Source organism: Cavia porcellus, unplaced genomic scaffold (genome assembly GCF_034190915.1).
Source record: "Cavia porcellus strain 051 isolate PalLab524CR breed Dunkin Hartley unplaced genomic scaffold, mCavPor4.1 scaffold_26, whole genome shotgun sequence".
Classification (NCBI taxonomy): domain Eukaryota; kingdom Metazoa; phylum Chordata; class Mammalia; order Rodentia; family Caviidae; genus Cavia; species Cavia porcellus.
The window spans coordinates 46,407,751-46,427,766 of NW_026947509.1; the positions used below are offsets into that span (position 1 = coordinate 46,407,751).

The 20,016-nt window shown below is 44.0% G+C and overlaps 1 protein-coding gene across 1 annotated transcript; it reads right to left on the bottom strand.

Annotated features, from left to right (window-relative positions):
* Window positions 1–746: 746 nt before the first annotated feature.
* Window positions 747–19,923, bottom strand: Idh1 (isocitrate dehydrogenase (NADP(+)) 1). Its single transcript, XM_003474192.5, has 9 exons — window positions 19,736–19,923; window positions 16,008–16,146; window positions 12,008–12,299; window positions 9,052–9,157; window positions 7,711–7,888; window positions 7,096–7,247; window positions 4,274–4,414; window positions 3,503–3,665; window positions 747–1,718 (listed from the first exon to the last, which is right to left on the bottom strand). Exons 2-9 carry the CDS (start codon window positions 16,127–16,129, stop codon window positions 1,628–1,630), a joined length of 1,245 nt encoding a protein of 414 aa, XP_003474240.1. The 5' UTR covers window positions 16,130–16,146; window positions 19,736–19,923; the 3' UTR covers window positions 747–1,627.
* Between the last annotated feature and the right edge of the window lie 93 nt (window positions 19,924–20,016).

The window sequence follows — 20,016 nt, forward strand, 5'->3', positions numbered from 1 at the left end:
GGTGCCTTCCTCCCAAAGATGCTGGGACACAGGCAGCCTTTCTCCAGATGGGAGCTAGAGATGTGGGAGCCCGCCTGCCTTACTCTTTCCCCTTGTCCCCACATTTCCCGCTGCCCCCGCCACTCTGCTTTCTTGTCTCAAGCCCTCCTTACCCACTGCTTGGTCCAGATCTTTAGTTTCCAACTACAGTACTACAATCAGCTCCTAGCGGGCTCCCTTGGGTGCCCACCATGCTACCCCTTGCAACCCCATTCTTATTTTTTTTAATTAAAAAAATTTTTTTGAGACAGGTAGTTCAGGCTGGTCTTGATTTCACTATGTAGCCCCAAAGTGACCTTGAATTCAAGGCAATCCTCCTGTCTCAGCCTCCTGGAGAGTGCTGCGATTACAGGTGTGTCACCGCACTCAGCCCTACCTGTCCTTTTTATAAAGCTGCCCAGTTTTTTTTTTTTTTTTAAATTAAAAATACGATCACGTCTCTTCTTTCTCAAAACTCTTCATTAGCCCCGTGTTAACTTGCAATGCAATGTCTGAACCCCGTGGTGTGTGCACAGCCAGCCTCTCTTCCCCACTCCTTCGGTCCTATCTCTGGTCATCTTTCCTTCCTCTTGTAGACTCTGCCTCTCACTGTCTGTCTCTTTTATTCACCCACTTCCCCCACAGTAAACTTCTAGTGGATAGAGATTCTTTTCTATTATGTAGCACGGTGCTCGGCGTGTAAGTACATGGAAGTAAAAATGCAGAAGAACGATTAGAACATCATTTTAATTAAAATTAACAGTTCAGATGAAAAACCGGGCCAGAATAGTGTTTAATATCAGCTTCTGGAAAATCACATTTATATAAAAAGGAAATAGGCCAACAGAAGGCCACAAATGGTACAGCTTACATTATTGCACGTGGATGGAATATGCTATTTTGGGTAGTGTAATACTCAGGTCAAGCTAGGAACAGGAAGAGACAAACGCAGAGGTCCAATCCTCTAGTCAGTATTTCCTCTGGATTTTGAACTCCCTGGCGGACTCAAAAATATTCAGCATACTGGACACATTTAACAAGCATTTTACAAAAATGACTATGGGGTCATCAACACACTTCAGTTACGCTCATCCTCTGCTCCAATCCAGTGTGAGCTCACAATAGAGCTCTATCCTTACCTTCCTGGACATCTGTAATAATTAAGACCGCCCAGTGCCGGTGCTCCGGATGGGAGGGAAGGCAGTGAATTTCTGTTTCACTCGGATTTTAGGCAACAGTACGGTGGCGACTGTTCCCAAAGGTTACTGGGAAAAGGCAGCCTTTCGAGCTCTCTTGATTTTGGTCATTTATATCGGAACACAGAGAAAGTGACTATGAACAGGAGTGAATATTAAAACAATTCCAAGGCTGCGACCAGAAAATAAAATACAATTTTAAAAAAGGTCGCCTGCTATACTCACAAAGATGGCTTAACCGTATGTGTATAAGAAAAAGGCTATAAACTCATAGAAAAGATCAACTCTGGCTTCTAAACAAATTACAAAACTGATTTTGCTTTTATACTCTTTGAGTGTTATACAAAAAAAAAAAAAAAAAAAACCATGTAAACCTGTAGACCACGTGTCTCCTCCTCGGCCCAGGGGTGGCCTTAGAGTTTGGCCTGAGCTAGTTTTGTCTTCAAGTTTTCTCCGAGTTTGTCCATGAACTCAAATGTATTCAAATAGTCAGAACGTTGCACACTAATAGGGGAGGAAAAAGAAAAGAAGGGAATTTAGTTTGTCTCTGAGATGACAAGAAGTAGAGAGGAAAAATAAAATCCCGCAAGTGTGACTTAAGGTAAGGTTCTATTTGTTTCTAAAAGAAACCCAACTGCCGCTCAGGGGCTCCAGTCTCCAGGTGATGACTGTACTCAAGGTTCTGGGGGCGGAGCCAGCGCAGCCCTGGGGCTGCGGGCAGCCTGGGCCAGGCTCGCTCATGCCTGAACCCTCCTGCCATGCAGCTTCCAGGATGAAGATGTTACAGACCTGCAGGTCACACTAGAGCCAGTGACCTCACTCAGCCACATTCATCATCCTGAGAAGTAACAAAGTTTATTCAGGGGACAGCCACTCCTTCACTACATTTCTATGTATTCTTACAAGTCCGTAAAACAAGTGATCTTATTTTTATTAGCATCTCACGTAAGAAAAACTAAAAGACAATGTACTGGCTGACATGATCCTGCAGGCAAGTGCCTACCAAACAGGCTACAAAGATCCTACGTTAATAAGAACATTTCAAACACTGGATCTATGCTGGAAATTCAAGTTAAGAGACACAGTGAGGCAGTTATGCCCTTTACTGGGACACACTGATCCGAACTGAGATCTCTGAGGAAACACTGGTAGGCACATGGTATTAGGGCTCAATTTTAGCAGTGTTTCGTTGATTTTTTTGTTTTTTGTCTCTGATCTCACTATGCAGTTTTGGCTAGACTGAGACTCACTTTGGAGCCCAGGCTGGCCTTGAACTTGCAGTGATCATTCTGCTTCAGCCTCCCTATTGCTGAGATTGCCGAGATTGTGTGTGCTGACACACACAGTCGTGTGTCACCACGCCCAGTTAGTAGTGTTTCCTGAGCTGAGTCTTAGTCACTAACTCTGACTATGAGGGGAGGATGATGAGCTGGTAGTCGAGCTGGGACCCTGGCTACCACATCCTCAGAAAAGCCCTGGCCACACACAGGCCCTCAAACCCTAGACTGATGGTTATGGAGAGTTAAAGGATTCTCAGTTGGAATCTGAAAGGGTTTTGGCTCAGGCCGGACACTGTAGGCGGTAAAGCCAAGGAGCTCCTATCTCTCCCAACCCTAGGAATCTACCTCTGGTGCCAAACTAGTGCCAATGGGCTACCCACCCCTAACCTAAGCTACATACAGGCCCCCACTCCACGTCGACCCCGCGGTGGAGATGCTGCGCCCCAAGGGATTGGGGGTGTCTTTCCCCATATTCTCAAAATAAAGGTCATTTATATTTCATACTTCTTATCTTTTCAGCGGCTGCCGCCGGTCCCCCACAGTTATATCAGAATCAATTTGCCATATTAGACTTGAACTGCTTACTTTCCTCATTTGCAAATTAAAAAAACAAAGGAGTAGAATAAACTAGCCTTGAAGTTACCTTTGCCATTGTCTACTATTTTCTTCCTAAAATCAAACAGAACCTTCTCATTCAGTAATTATTAGTTAGATTGGAGATCAGCAAATTATAGTCTAGCCCATTGGCCCAATGTAGTCTGCAGCCTAATTCTGCACATGGAAGTCTGACCTGCTGTACTGCTTTACCCTGCCTTCTGTCTTCCACTACTTTCCTGCTACAATGCAGACACAGAGTAGACCAGCTGCACAGTTACAAAAAGACTTTGTTCCCTCTCTGACAACTCACAGGCACCGTCTGCCCTCCCCCAAGAGGACGCGGAATAACAGCAGTTCACATTCTAAAAGGCACTGGGGATCGTCTGAGCAGAGTCTGGGGCTTCCACTTACTTGGGTAACCCTTTAATGCAAGCAGCCAAGTCCTTGGTCATGAAGCCAGCCTCAATGGTCTCGATGCAGACTTCTTCCAAAGCTTTGGCAAAGAAGTCGAGCTCCTTATTGTTGTCCAGCTTCGCTCTGTGGGCCAACCCTCTGGTCCAGGCAAAAATGGACGCTGAAAGGGAGAAACGAAAACCCTGTACCTCAGTCATTCTCAGTTTCAGGGATTCCTGAAACAGAAAAGCATCTGTGTAGTGATATACTTCATTAGATGCTATCCAAAAAGCCTGGAAGTTTTAGAAACAGTGGAAAAATTTTGCCTAACAGAAACTTGAAAATTCCCAGTGGTGTGGTGTGGCACTAGGCCCTGAAGCTTTAGGCGTTTCTGCTGATTTAGAAAAGGCTGCTCCCTCCTCGTTCATCTCTGATGCTCTCCTCTTTCTAGGCTACAATCGCTTTTTAAAGTGCTGTCCTTGAAACCTTCCTAGAAGATCTATCCGTGGGGCTTTTGTTTACAGACTTTACATCTTACTGCACCAGAGGTCAAGGAAAGCACTTGCTGATAACATTTCTCTCTGCACCACATACTTTCCTGCAAAATAGAGAAGCACATGCGGTATTTTAAGAAGCATCTTACAACAGCTCCTGTTAGAATGAACCAGCTACTGAGTGATAATTTTGGAACAAAGCACTGAGCATCCCAGGGATGTTTCTGAGCCCCTGGGGATCACCCTGGGGCACGCTCTCTAGCCGGCAGTCAGCTGGAAGTGGATGTTGTCTTACCAATAGGATTGGTGGAGGTCTCCTGCCCCTTCTGGTACATGCGGTAGTGGCGTGTCACAGTCCCGTGGGCAGCCTCCGCTTCTACCGTCTTGCCATCCGGACAAACCAGCACGCTGGTCATCATGCCAAGGGAGCCGTAACCTGTGAGGGGAAGAGCACAGAGCACAGAGCACAGAGTCCAAATGCATGAAGAGCCTGGGTCTCTTAGACCAGAGGAAGACTGACTCCATCTCACCAAGTCTTGGTAAACGAAGTACACACGAGCACAAGGAGTCATCAGTAACTCTTCTGCTTTTCAGAAAGCAGAAGTCTTGCTCCAGGAGGCAGAGTCAAAGGCTCTGGGAAGGGTGTAACACCCCATTTAGCACAGGGGTAACTGCTCCACAATGGGAGCTCTGCCTGCATTTCACCCTTGCTCTGGGGTCTCAGAGCTACCGGACCAAGTTTCCCTACTTGTGTGTTACAGTTTGTATCTAGATAAACCCCAAAGCCTCACGCAGTCACAGGCTTTTTCAGAGGTGGCTGATTTGAGTATGGGATGCTGGGGTTAAGGCTGAGTGATTACTTAATCAGCCCACCAATTGGCTTGGCACCGCCCTAATCCTGCAGGGTTAGAAGAGAGAAGAGGGACAGAAAGATACTTTTAAACTCTCTTGCTTTAGCTGTCTTCCCCTGCCATGAACAGTTGTCCCAGCTGAGCATGGAATGATACAAACTGTGAATTAAATAAGCCTTCGTTCCTCTAGCTTTGCATGTTGGGTATTTTGTCTCAGCAACAAGAGAAAAATAACTAAGGACTGTAAAATGGGGACTGAGTTGTAATGGGATTAAATGAACATACACACATAGATGCACGAACATATAGGTACATATATATATGCACCTGCCTAATATGTAAATGCCTAGTCCTCAGCACAGTGTGTGCTACAGTAAAGGCTCACCGTGCTACTGCTTGTTTAATATGAGCGTGTTCTGCTCTCTAGCTGCACAGACTTGCTGGAATTGGGAAGAAAAGGGAGACCAAAGGCTGGGGACGTAGCTCAACAGTGTAAGTACCTGCCCAGTAAGCACAGTGTCCTGAGTTCAATTCCAGGTACCAAAAAAAGAAAAAAAGAGTCAAATAACACCCATGTGTGCTTCCTTGTTCTCTTTACTCAACAATTCTCTTTCCCATTCAGAAAACCACATTCCAGCTCTTCAGTTTGTGCAACTGATTTATCTCCTTGTGCACTCTTTTTCACCTGAAACTGTAGAGCCCTTTTCTCCACGTTTTTGCTACCTCCCATGAGCACCTGTGTAGTAATGTAAACTTAAATCAAGTACTACCTTCTATGTCCCTACCTTCATCAAAGACTACGTGGAATCACTCTAATTTTTTGGTGACTTTTCAGTACAGTTGAGAGAGTTGTATGTAATATTAGTAGCTTCTTCCATATTACCATTTTTCCCTGAGATTGCATAAACACTCAGATGTTTATTTATTTATGTCTTTTTGAGACAGGCTTTCACTATGTGGTTCAGGCTGACCTCAGACTCATTTTTTAGCCCAGGCTGGCCTTGAACTCGAAGCGATCCTCCTGGGTCAGCCTCCTGAGTGCACCACCACGCCAGGCCAACACTCCAGTATTTATTAATTAGAGACATTCATAGTCACCATACCTAGGGGAATTTGTCTATCCATTAACATTAGGAGACAGCTCAGTGCCACCATACGATCTGAGGTCATAAGTGAAATGGTGTGAGTCCAAAGTAGCCCGTGTCTCTTGAGAAAAATGAGCTCTGCCATCTTTTAATCTGTTGAGTTGCCTAAAAATAACAACCTACAGGCTCTGGACCAAGCCTGGCTCTGGGGTAGGTCTCTCTTTAAGGTTTTCCATACTTTATACCTCTTAATTAAAAATCTTTTGAATTTCCTTCATTTTGCATTTAGACACAAACTACTTCCCTAGGTACGTTCTTCTGGCTGCCAACAGGACACTTAAAACAATGGAAGAGCTTTGGGTCCTATTCCCAGAACTCAACTACAGGGAAGCATTGTCGTTCTCCTTCGTGGAGTCTCCACAAAGTGCCACCCCTTCCTCTGTGCATTCGGGACAAGTGACTGCAAAGACTCAAGACACAGAAGGAGGGGACACAGCCATGTAACTCCCGGATCTGACATGAAAGCTACTTTCCACGGGGCTGCTCCACTGACTTTCCAACTGATAAGAGACATGTGACTTCCATTCAAGAAACAGTAGTAGTATTCCCAGGGAAACAGCAAACGTAATTAAAGCTAACACAAACATTCACCCGGACACTCAAGTTCACACAGCCACCCAGAGGAACCGAAACTGGAAGAGCCACTTGGTGCTGCGCACATCCGGAAGGGGGGATCTGCTGCTAGGCCAAGGAGCCCTTGTAGGCACCAAGCCTGGTCAACAGATGGTTTAGGGCCTTCCCTACCTCTCCTTGCCTGGGAACCCTGACATTTTTACCTTGTGGTAAGAACTGGAGGAAAAATGAGAGCAAGGAATGGGGATGGTTTTCAGATCAAGTAGTTGGCTGTCCGCTGGACAAGTAGGGGGAAAAGGTGTGAGAGAAACTGGGTTATTAAGTTCTAAGGCTGGAGCCAGGGCTGTTAATGCATCAGTTACTAGACTTCTCTGTGACCTGGAATGAAATCAGTTTCCCAGTCTGTGTTGTACTTCCTTACCTGTCAGATGAGACCACGGGTCTGGATGTCTGTGGCACTAACATTTCCTAACTTTACAACAAAATCCCTCTCCCAGACTGCATGCCTCACTGCCAGGCTCCACCTCCACTGGCCCTCCGCCCCTTACCTTGGGCCACAGAATCCGACTGGACGTCACCGTCGTAGTTCTTACAGGCCCAGATGAAGCCCCCCTCTGACTTCATAGCTTGGGCCACCATATCATCGATGAGCCTGTGCTCGTACCAGATCTTCTGGGCTTCAAACTGGGACTTGTACTGCCTAAGAAACAGAAAACAAATAGCAACAGTAACACAGGAAATTGATTTTGTTTCCCTCAAAGGGGTAGAAGATAAGGGCAGATGGGGCCTTTATTTAAGAATACACTGTCCTGAGCCAGGCGTGGTGGCTCATGCCTGTAATCCCAGCACTCGGGAGGCTGAGGTAGGAGGAGCGTTGCGAGTTAGAGACCAGCCTGGGCTACAAAGTGAGCTCAAGGCCAGCCTGAACTGCAGTGAGACCTTGTCTCAAAAAAAGACCAAAAAAAATGAATACATTGTCCTTTTAAAAGCAACTCAGGTTTTGCTTCACCTCTATTGAACCACAGTTCTGGCTTCATCTAATTTAGGGTCATGGATGATTTTCACTCAATTTGTCCCAGAGTAAAAGGGTTAAAGAGATGCACATTCTATTCTACAGATGCTAGCTTACTTGAAGAAAAAGGAAAAGGAAAAACTGTAGTTACTTGTCATATATCTCCTGAAAGATGTCTTTAAAGCGGCCATCATATTTCTTCAGAATAGTGTTTTTGGTGCTCAGATACAGAGGCCAACCCTTAGACAGAGCCATCTGGAAGGAACTGTGCGCAAAGTCTTCAATGGACTTATCTTGATTGTACATCCCCATGGCAACGCCACCACCCTCTGCCAACACAGAAAACAGGAGGAAGGTAAAATCAGGTGGCACGTATACAACAAGGCTGGGGTCACCCACCACGACCAAAGGACAGTCTCAGCTCCCGTCTGAACCCGATTTCCACCCTGCACAGCACATGAGTTCTGAAGGCACAAAATAGGGCAAAAATCAGCTCTACAGAAGGATTCTCTAACTTGGTTTGGAAAGGGGCTAGAAATGAGCAAAACATAGGGTCTTTAGGACACTGACAAATTCCTACTGATATGAGCCAGAAATGTACTAAAAATGGGTACAAACTTTTACATTTGGCTTTTAGGTATTATAACAATTTCTAATGTGTACTTAAATGTGGACTCATCTCCGGTTACGGAGAAGGATTTGCATCTCTAATACTGAATGACAGTCTGTAGTTTCCTGAAGGACATGAAGCTTGCCCACTGTAACTGGTGGAAGTAACTGTGTCATGTGTAATCTCTGATGCTCCACAGCTCTTCTCAGCTGAACTCTGCTATTACTGAAAGTCAGAACTGAAACCACGCCAGTGCCCACGGTTAGAGAAAAGTGCTCAAACCTGCAGAACTAGATCCTATTGAAATGATATCACTTAGAAGCAAAGAAAACCAAAGGTAGGTGTTGGGGTTTGTTTGTATGAGTGCTTTCAGCAACTTCTGGATGGGATTTGCCCTGAGGCACACTTGAAGCAGCTGGGGCAGAAGATACAGAAAGCAAATGTTTTACTTTCGAAAGAAAAACAAGTAGGGCAGGAAACACATTTCAGCCAATAAATAATGAAACCAATTCCAAACAAAATGAGTGCAAAGGGCAGGATTACATGACGATTGATTGGGGGCTACTAACATTGATTCCCACAGTCTGTGCAGGACAGTCTTGCAGCTGTCCCTCCCTGGTTTCAGACAGGCATGTACTGTCATCCTTACTTGTCATTGCCCGTATCACTGACTAAGTGGCTAACTCCTTTGTGCCTTTATGCATGCCACCACAAGACACAAAAGCCAATTAATTTTTATGTTGGATTTTGGTTTCTGCAGAAATCTTGCAGATTAAGTTATAGTTTTAAGCAGTCACATAACTAACTTTTTAAAAAAGTCAGTAATAATACTGAGTAGATCCTATTAAAAGCCAACACAGCTTGGGTCGGTCTCATGTTTACCTTCAAAGTTATGGACCAGGTATGTCACCTTCTGGCTTCCATCGCTTGGGGTGTAGGTTATCTCTACTTTCCCAGGCCCGGGAACGACAAAATCAGTTGCTCTATACTGTGGAGAGGTGGGGAATAGACATCGAGGTAAGAAAAACAGTCTTAACATAAATTATAAGGAAAAAAAAAGAATACAAAATATAGAGCTGGAAAACACCTAGACAAATAGGGCAGGGCAGCTTGACCTTCTTAGAGATGAAAAGGAAAGAATCCAGAGAGTTCTTTTAGTTAGTGGTAGTATTTATTAAAACCAGTAGATAGAAGCAGCCAGATCAGTTATTTCTCTTTACACCCTCACAGCAGTTCAGAGTACTTCTTCAGAAGAGAGAGAATATTACAGGCAGCTGAATTAGACAGAAATATTATAGGCAGTCAGCTAAGGCTGGGCCCTCAAAGAGCCAACTCTGCAACTGTGGGGGTGACTGACACCTCCCCTGTGGACCAGACCTCAAGGATAAAACAAATGCCCGCTCACCCTGAGGATAAACATCAGGGATCAACATTCTAAATACATATCCATCTCCTGGGTCACCTTGAGAAAGCCAGGAAGCACCACTAATCCAACCCCCTACATGAAAAGCCCTGTTCTGTATTCATGCCTGTTTGCTATGTAACTTGCTTCCCTATTTGATCCCAGTTTAATCCATCTTACATGAATAATTAAACTCATAATCTTATTGGCTGACCATAGTTTTGTCCTGCCTCATGCCCACCTTGCAATTTCCCATTTTCTTCCACCTTGGACCCGTCTTAGCTCATGGTTTTGCTCTATAAAAATCTTGCAAAAAGGGGCTGGGGATTTAGCTCAGCGGCATAAGTACCTGCCTTGCAAGCAGGCGGTCGTGAGTTCGATCCCCGGTACTGATAAAAATGAAAAAGACCAAAAAAAAAAAAAAAAAAAAAAAATTCCTGCAAAAAGTCAGTCTTTGGCATCCCACTCAGGACCCCTTCTGGCTCTCTCAGACAGAAGCTTTCTTTCCCCTAATAAATACACTCTTCTCTTAAAAAAAAAAAATAAAATAAAACCAGTAAATATTGATTAGGTGCCTAGCATAGACAGAGCAGTCCTCTAAGAATTGGGAGAGGGCGGGAATAACACGAGGTACATTCTTTTAGGAAGCTTTCAACCTAATAAAGACTAATGTAAACAGAAGAGTTTTCAAATGTCAAAATGGGACCTGCAAGTCCCATTTAGGGGGACTTGACCGTGGCCTACAAGTGAGGGAATTCTCAGAGGAGCTGGTAGTAATTCTAACTGCAGTTTTGAAGGTAATGATGACAGTGCTAACGCTTGGGCCTTACTACATTCCCCACGTGCTGATCTCGTATTGGCACACAGTCTTTCAAGGAAGGCACTGAGACCCGGTGGAAAGAATACATTCAGGCTCCAAAGGTGTGGGATCTGGCCCTTATTTAGATTTCAAGGCTCAATCTTTCCACAGTTATCACTATTACTAACACCAGGCCCCTGCCCACATGAAACCATCATTCTGAAAGAAATTACGACAGGTTGATGATGCCAATAAAAGGGCTGTTCAAAGACAGCCACAGGCTTATGGCCTGAGCTAGTGAAGAAATGTGCCCGCGTGTCCCGGGCTTTCCCAGGTCAATTAAACCCTCTTCAGTGACTTGATTAACTCAGTGCCTTGGAAAGAGTGCAGTGAGGGCGGGCCGCACATGTAAGTTTACCGTCAGACTACAGTTGGTTGGTAAAGGAGCAATCAGGTAACAAAAAGGAATAAACACTTGGACCTAAAGTCCTTCGCCATAGAGCAACTTGTTCTCGTTTCTCAAAAGGAAGAAACTGAGACACCAAGGAGCCATATATGCTTCATAGAGATGCAGCTGAGTGCATATGTAACAGTCAGTGGATTAACAGGATGCATGCAATATTCAACCCGGACTCTAAATGGCCATTTCTACCAGATGATTAAAGCCACAAAAAATGTGAAAAGAAAAGAAAATGAAGAGAACAAAAAGAGAGACTGAACCAGTAAGGACTCGGGGTGGGTCGGTCTTGCTCTCTGTGCCCCCCTGGCCTTGGTCACTGGAGGTGTTTGTGAAGGACCGGCCAGGAGGAAGAGACAGTTTGCACCATGGGGTGAAATACAGTTAACTGATCCCCAAGAGAAGCGCTGGTGACCTGCCCTTAGAAACAGAGAGACATCCATTCCAGCCGCTGTGTTCAGGGCTGACTACAGAGACACATTTCAGTGTGAGAGATTCCCATTTTCGGATCTGAACTACTCCCTATGAAATTCCAGAACTCAGTTTCAATGTGGCAGTCAGACTCTGTCTAGCCGGCAGTTTTTCTACTTGACTTGGCAGTGAGCCTCCTTACACAGAAATACAAAGACTCTTATTTGTTTTCTAAGCAGGAAGGGATGCTTTCAGGGTTTCTCAACTACTGGGTCAGTCTGTCTTCCATAAAGTTTAAGACAATTCTTTAATACAATCTTTGGTAGTTCTCAATTCCATTTGTGCAGTTTAAACCCCACAGAATTCAGATTTCGGACGTGAGTTAGATAAGACTCAAATACAGGAATTAAAACATAGGAAAAAAACAAAAAAAGATGAAACAAAACAGAATCAAACCACTGACACATCCTAAGGGGATCCCACTGCGAGCCAGTGCTGAAAACCACTGGTCCAGCTGGATCATATAAGATTACTAACACAATATCACACAGTGTAAAGGATAAAGGACGAAAAAACATGTTTGGGAAAAATCACTTGTGTTTGAATGGGTACTTATTTATAAGTTCATCCATATTTATCTCTACCTAAAGGTATGCAAATCTGTTATACACAGCTGCATTTCTGCATCTTAAGAACAAAACACATACATTGGAACTTCTGGGCCACACATAAAAAATATGGAGAATTGGATTATGCCAAGATGACTTACTTGATCCCCATATGCATGACGGCCTATGATGATGGGTTTTAGCCACCCCGACACTAGGCGGGGAATATTTTTACAGATAATAGCTTCTCTGAAGACAGTGCCCCCTAGAATATTTCGGATGGTGCCATTGGGTGATTTCCACATTTGTTTCAACTTGAACTCCTCAACCCTCTTCTCGTCGGGGGTGATGGTGGCACACTTGATGCCCACGTTGTACTTCTTTATAGCTTCGGCAGCATCCTTGGTGACTTGGTCGTGGGTGGCATCCCGATTCTCTATACCTAAGTCATAGCTTGGGAGGAGAGAAAGGATCAATATAGCTCTTCAGCCACATCGATAGATTATGACTATCACGTGTAACCACAGTAATGGCACGCAGGGTTTGCCATTCAGAGAGTGGAGGTCCCTGAACACCTCATCTGTCTGGTTTCAGCAGGAAGGTGCACCCTAAATACAGAAGGGACTCAGACAGATTGCAGGGCTGCGCCGGTCTCCCTGTGCTGTTGTGGGAAGCTGTCCACCAGGAAACTAACTAGCAACCAACAAACACTGCCAATGAACAAATATTTGCCAACAAACTGCCTCCTGTTTTTCACCATGCAGAAGCAACAGCACTAGAGTAACCTTTGGCCTGATTTCCTTCCACGTACTTAGCGTATGCATCAAACCTTGCAACCATCTCCACCTTTCCCTTAGTGAGCTCCTACTTTAAAGAAATGGAAAGCTGCTTTTTTTTTTTTTTTAAACTTTGGCATAAAGCTGCGGTAGAGATGAGACAATCAATGCCAAAAAAGCTCAAGACTCCTTCATTAATGCTGGCTGGTCATGAGGGGAACCTCCCCCTGGGTCTTAGGCAAGTGTGTTTGTTCTGGCATAAGCCTGCAGTGTATTGGGTAAGGAATGGAATCACCAATGGTCTTGCACATGCTACAGAACTGTAGCTTAAGACAGACCAATACGTATTTTGCAGGTCATACAGAGCTTTATGAATGCTAGTTGTCCATGGGGCATAGAAAATGAATGTAACGCTTTAAAGTGTAATAGCTGTTGAAAGCAGCAAAAACAAAATAATGTAACTAGTTTATTCCCAAGACTTTAAAGAAAGGTTTTTCAGCTTTCAAAATTGCTACCTCATAAAGTCTCTGGATATCTCTTTTTAGTTTTTATCTCTTTGTTTCCTTATATAGCCCAACTGTTGACGCAAGTACAAAGACTGTAATCTTGATGTATGTTTATTTATATTTATTTTAAAAACTTTTGTGGTACTGCTGAGCTATAATCTCATTCTCTTGTTTTAGTTTTTATTTTGAGATGGAGGTTTCCTTAAATTACTACATCATCCAAGCTAGTTTCAAACTTGTAATCTTCCTGCCTCAGCCTCCCAGAGTGCTGGTATTACAGGCATGCGCCATTGTGCCAAAGGCTTGATTCATCTCTAGCTTTGATCTTAGATAATTCAAATAAATCTAGCAAAGCCATATATGTACTCATCTTGTGGTCTAAGAGGGTTGTTTAATCCCAACTACATAAGAAGCATGGTTGGCAAATCTCATGCTCTAGAAATCTTTTTTCTAGATACACCTACCAGCAAAGTGGTGGATTTTTTTCCCTTTTTGCTTAATATTTCTAGGATAAAGGGAAGAATAAATGTTCTGAGACCACCATGTATGATGGCCTATGCCTGTAATCCCAGCACCAGGGAGGCTGAGACAAGAGGATAGCTGTGAGTTCAAGACCAACTTGGACTACACAGTGAGTTCACTGTGTAGCAAGACCCTGTCTCAAAAAAAGGCCTGGGATTTAGTTTAGTGGCTTAAACGCTTACCTGGTAAGCATAAGGTCGTGAGTTCAATCCCCGGTACAAAAAAAGAAACCAACCGACCAAACAAATACACACAAAAAAGTTTTGAGACCACTGTTTGGCCTATGCAGTATGATCCAAAAAAATGGTGAATGGTTAAATTTTTACAATGTGACAGTAAAAGTAACATTGCCACTGATAAATATCCTCCCCCTCACTCTGAACACACCAATCCCATCATTGTTGCTACTTTCTGAAGCAGTTCTGGACCTCTGCTTTCAGGAGTGTCTGTGGTTGTCGGGGCTTCCCCGACCTCCAGAATTAACTCAATTTCCCTGTCCTGGTTTTTTTTTAAAAAGAGAAAAAAAAAGGGTAGAAATAATACAGAATTTCAGAAAAATAAACAGTAAGAAATCACTAGTTGATAAGTTACATATTGTCATCTTAGAAATAGTTGTTTAGGTTCAAAATTAAAGCATACAAAGTGACATTCAAATAGTGACAATGCCAACAGTTCTGCTCAATGATCCAACAAAAAATTAGTAATATGGTTATCAGTCCTACACACTTGTTTTTTATCTTAAAGGGGGTAAGATTATACATATCAAAACAGAACAAAACAGTTCATAAAGAAACAATTTAAAGAAATACAGATTTCAAATCAAGTCCACTGGAGATCTTCACGTCTATCTTACTGTCTCTAGTTTTCTTCCAAATAGTTGTCCCCATCTTCACACACATTGAATGCATACTGCATGTTACAGAACTAATCACATCATTACAGGATGACAGCGAAGGCTCTGTCCTGGTTTTGACTCTGGGGAAGAGTCGGAAGTCACCCAGTGTGCCAGCAAACGAGGTGAATGAGGACACACCTCAGGAAGCTGCCTTTCTGTTGGGTGGCAGCCAGCAGCCGCATTCCCTGTGCCTTTTATCAGACCTCACGAGCACAGGAATGAGGACTTCCAGGCCGCTTTAGAAAGCGGCAAAATGATGGGGTGAATGGATTCGAGGCAAACAGAAGTATTTTGAGTGAATTAATGGTAGTGTCTCTTACTGCAATACAACTCCTAATGTAAACAGGCAGCGACATTTTGACCACAGCTTAAACATAAAAACAAAACAAAACAAAAACACTTTGCTCCCCTAAGAACCCAGTGGTAGTAACAGTAATTTTGGAATTACCTGAAATTTTTCTGAGCCTCCACAAGTTCCTCATTCTGTAACAGATTTTAATTCCTAGGTGTAAGGACTCTATTACGAAAAGGTAATCATTACACAGAGCCCTGAGGAATCCTCCAAGTTCACCCACTGTCATACAAAGCTCATGAAATGCTTCTTCAATCCATGTGGAAGCTAGTTTTAAAGACAGGTCTTGCTATATGTAGCCCAGGCTTTCCTCAAACTTCCAGCAATCCTCCTGCTTCAGCCTCCTGAGCTCTGGCATTACAGGTGTGCCCCCCTGTACCTGGCTTGGAAGCTGTTTTTTACCTTCCTTTCCTCTACATTTGGTCAACCTCTGCAGCACAGCCTTTACTCCTTTATTGTGGTTGCAATGTAGATGTTATCAGCAGCTTAAGTTAAGAACAATTAAAATGAATGACACCACAAGAACTGTTCACACCCAAGCTAGTAACAAGCCTTTGGGATGCATTCTGAATAATTTTGAGTCAGGGCAAACAGGCTTACAGTCACCAATACTTTGTCAGAAATGTTACTCGGTATTACACCACATCAGCTCTGAAGCAGACAGAGTCTGTTTCAAATGTACAAAGAGCTTTGCAGCAATTGTAGGAAAAGGGCAAAAGGCAAGAGGAACCACGATAAGGGAAAAACACTGCAGACTAACTAAACACAGAGTTAGAAAACCAAGCCCGAAAGGGCAAAATTGTGCCCACTACATTTGAGTTGTTTCCTACATCCTCTATATACTTCTCTTCTACAAATAAAACTTGTGCAGGAAAGAGAGGGTTAGAAAGACCTGAAAATTATTTTGTTTGCTTCTTAATTCTTGCCCTTTCAGTAATTATAAACCCTCTGTTAAAGTAGAAGATTCATCATGTATTTGGGCTAAAAAAGAAAAAAAAGTTTTAGCCACAAAACACAGGTACGTTTGTATGAAAAAAAGCCGACGATGCCTTGATGCGACTTAGACTTTGCTTTCTGAGTTTGCTGGCTGCGCAGGGGGTTATTCATTACCTGTGTAGATCCAGTTCCACGTAGGGAAAAATGAGCTTTTCTTTAATCAGTTCCCAAATGACGCGCGTCATCTCATCTCCTTGCATCTCTACCACCGAACCGCCGTGGATCTTTCTGGACATTTTTACTGACAATAAACCTGAAAAGGAAAAATGATATATGCCTTATCATTTATTTCATTCTAAAGGAAAAATGAAATGAAAACAATTTGGTGACTCTTAAAAGAACAGTTCCTAACAGCGCTGATCCTGGTTACCAGCAGAGCTGAGCACTCTCAGTAGTATGCAGGGCTGCACTGACCTGTTGCACTTGTGCTTTGGGGTCAGCCCACGAGACAGCCCTGTAAGATGGAAATCACCTCCCACTTTAAGGACTCTGTGGCTACGACATGGCGGGGTGGGATGACCCTGTAACACGCCCCTGATAAAACCATCTTTCCTGCTACTGCTTTGTCTTAGGAAATGATCTTCTTCCATAACATCACATTATTTGAGACTTCTACCCTACTCCTTATTTTACTGGGCCTGCAAGATGAGCAGAATGAGGACACGTACCCAGCTAGTCCCCTTCTGGCTATCTTCCTGAAAGAGTTCACAGCATCATATCACAGTGATATATGCATACCCATGTTTGTAGCAGCACCGTTTATAATAGTTAAATCTTGGAAACTGCCCAAAAACCTATTAACCATGGAACAGAGAAAGACATGGGTTTTTTTTTATACAGTGGGGTACTACTCAGCCATAAAGAAGGATAAACTTGAGACATTTCTAGGTAAATGGATGCATCTAGAGACTACTCATTAATGAAATAAATCGGGCACACATGCTTAAATATATTGTTTCTCTGGTGTAAGAACCCAAAAGTATAAATAAGGACCAAAATGTAATGTATCATAGATATTTCAGAATAAGAAGAAAATATTCAAGTGGAAAGGGGAACTAGGAAAGGAAGAAAAAGAAAGGAAAAAGGAAAGAAAGAGAAGAGAAGGAAAATTAGAAACAAAGCTTTTGTCAGTAAGGAGGGGGAGAAGGGTTGAAGGGAGGGGAGGGAAATGGGGAAAAAGAAGAATCAAGATATATCAAGCACAGGTACAAATTTCTCTATGGTGAGCATGATCATTATGTATATCTAAAGTATAAAAAGTACCAATAAAAATTAATAAAAAAAAAAGGGAGGACATTTACCTGGCTCTCGGGCCCTCATACTCAGGGAACTTGGAAGGTAAAAGATTTAGAATTTCTGATGAAACTGCTTTCTCACAACACAAACATCAGAGATGTGACTCCAAAAGTAGATTCTCAGAGAAATCGGATACAGAGGAAAGGGCATTCCTCCGTGCAGCAACTCCTACCCCGGGCTTTGGAGGCTTGGGAACATCGCACTGTTCTAGAAGGAGGCGTGCCTCTGTAAGAATGAATCGAGTGGGCAGCCAACGCTAAATAAGCAACTGGTTCCCAGAAGGGACAATGGTGGATCCTTCAGAAGAAGAGGCTTGCAAGGCTGTGTCCTATGATTGCTACCAGAGAGGCAAAGAGGCTTTGAGTTGGCTAAAAGTATCTGGCCCTTTCCCCACTAAGGACACAACTACAGATTGCTTTTATCTCCGGAGCTGGAGTTGAATACTGACCTCAGGAAAATGACTTTAAAAATATTACTAGGTAAGAAACTCAGAAATTTTTCTTGAAAAACGGAGTTACAGTAATTTAGTTCTTAAATAAAAATTATATTAGCAGATAATAAACCTTAATTCCTCAAGATAAGCCAGGGTGTATTGCTAACCCTCAGGGCCATTTCTACTTTCCAAATCTGCAAATCTTGAATCCAGCTTACTAGGGAACTAGGGAACCTTCTGGAACTCAACTGGAATAAAAAATGGGGAAAAAAAATGGTGTAGGTGTGTCAATTACCTCCTATCAGTACTTTTAGCAACTACTTTAGAATGCTTTCAAGTCTAGGATGCTACCACCCTTACACCTTGCTTTTTTTTTTTTTTTTTTGGTTTTGGTTTTTTGAGACAGGGTCTTGCTATATTGTTCAAGCTGGCCTTGAACTCACTATGTAGCCAAGGCTGGCCTTGAAGTGGAAGTGATCTTTCTGGAATTAAAGGCAAGTGTCACAATGCCCATGCCTGGTCTGTGCCTCACTTTAAGCAAAATCTTGAAACAAAACAAAAACATGAAGCAGCAGACTTACCTTGGTTTTGATATTATATTTTCATGGTCGTGTTCTTACACAATATTATGCAACAACATGATTCGGCTATTTTTTTCTTGGTACCAAATACATGTAACAGGTAATCAGACCCTGTTCTAAAATATCAGAACTGAGTGTCTCTACTTCTTTCATTTCATTGTTTCCTTCTCAGTGAGCACAGACATGCTCTACAGTAATTTTTCTACACTGTATCATGTGTAAGGAAGACTCTTCAGGTTGTCCTCAAGTTATTTGTCCACTTTTAAAAGTGAAGCTTCATTGTTAGTACTATGTAAGACATTACTAATTACTACATTTTTTTCTGGGCTTGATTTCCAAGGGGCAGGGTTTGGGTGCCACAAAATGCACTGCATCCCTGTGTCTCAGCGTTTCAGCCCCCTTCAGCCCCAACTTCAGAAGGAAGGAGAGATCCAAAGGCACATTACACTTACCCAGTGAGAAGGCACCGGAATTCTCATCTCCTGACATACTTGTGCTACTCCAGAAATTAACTTGGAGTCTTAAGCATGTAGTGTAAGGAAAAATATGCCCTTTGCTCTATTTAATTATATCAAGCCCATCTTTTAACTTTTTTTTTTTAAGCTGAATTCAAGATACTATCTGGGAAAAAAAGTTCTGCTGAGCAGAGTTGTTGGTAATTTATTGTTGGACAAAAGCAACAAGGAATTTATTGTTGGACATAGTCCTGCTTCCCTTGCAGTGCTACATCAAAGAAAGTACAAAAGAGGAAATCGCTAATGCTCATCGTTACAAACGGATTGATTTCTAGTCAATCCCCAATCTTGCAGACTTAACTAAACGCAGTTTATCTCCTAAATCAAAACAAAATCGGGAATATAAAGTCATAATGTAGGAAACAATCCCGTCGGAGGATTTAGCTGTTTTTAATACCTGCCAGATCGCACGGTTTATCAGGCTTAAAGTGCAGTGCTGTGCTGTATCCAGAGAGGGTAAAGGGCAGGTTTCAATCCGCAGACACTTTGCAAAGAAAGGTCAACGGGGTGAAAACAGCTGTAGGAGCCTCCGAGGGCGTGTCCCAGCTCGCCGCCGGCCAGTGCATCTAGAGGTTTGAGCGTCCTTGGGTGACGCTAGGAACCTGCAGTGTCCTTGTTACTGTTGTGCAACAGGGCTGCAACCCAGGCTGGCCTGGTTCCTCCTTCCCGATGTCCAAGGCCAGCCGCTTCCCTCCGTGGGACCCGGACCTTTGGTCCAAGCGTGGGCAGCCGGCTGAGGAACAGGGCTGGCGGCCGGGCGATCATCGGTGACAGCAGCCCGAACCGCGCCCCTCGGCTCCGGTGGACGCAGCCTTCCGCCCCCCTTCTGGTCGCCGCGCTGGCGACAGGCTCCTCCGACCCCAGGGCACCCAACAGTCAACACTCGACCCTCACTGGCTCTCCTACCCGCTAGCCGCTCCCAACCCAGGCCTCGTGCAAACCGCCCCGCCGCCCGGTGGATCAGAGCCCCCTCCCCCAGCAGCCCGAGGGTCCGGGCGCCGCCAGCACCCAGCTTACCTTAGGGAGAGGCCTGCAGTGAGTTCCAGGCGGCCGCGGCAAGCACACGTTCTCTCACGCACGCACACGGGCAGTCCTTCCCGAGCCCCGCAACCTAGCTTCGAACACGGAGCGCCGCAAACTAGGGACCGGAGGGCGGAGCCGCACCGCTCTCTTTCTGGGTTTTTGTCCCCTCCCGGGCCCCACCCCCTCAGCCCACCTCCCGGAGCCCCGCCCCTGCCGCGCCACCAGTCGCGGAGCGCCTGCGCCTCCGTGGTGGGCGGGGACAGACTAAGGGCGGG

What these genes read in the sequence shown, in the direction of transcription:
- Idh1 (XM_003474192.5), bottom strand. Translation starts at nt 16,129, where the DNA reads ATGTCCAGAAAGATCCACGGCGGTTCGGTGGTAGAGATGCAAGGAGAT. An exon ending in GTCGGATTCTGTGGCCCAAG is followed by an intron (nt 4,415 to 7,095) that starts GTAAGGGGCGGA and finishes TTCCCCTCACAG; the next exon opens with GTTACGGCTCCCTTGGCATG. An exon ending in GACCTCCACCAATCCTATTG is followed by an intron (nt 3,666 to 4,273) that starts GTAAGACAACAT and finishes TCTCCCTTTCAG; the next exon opens with CGTCCATTTTTGCCTGGACC.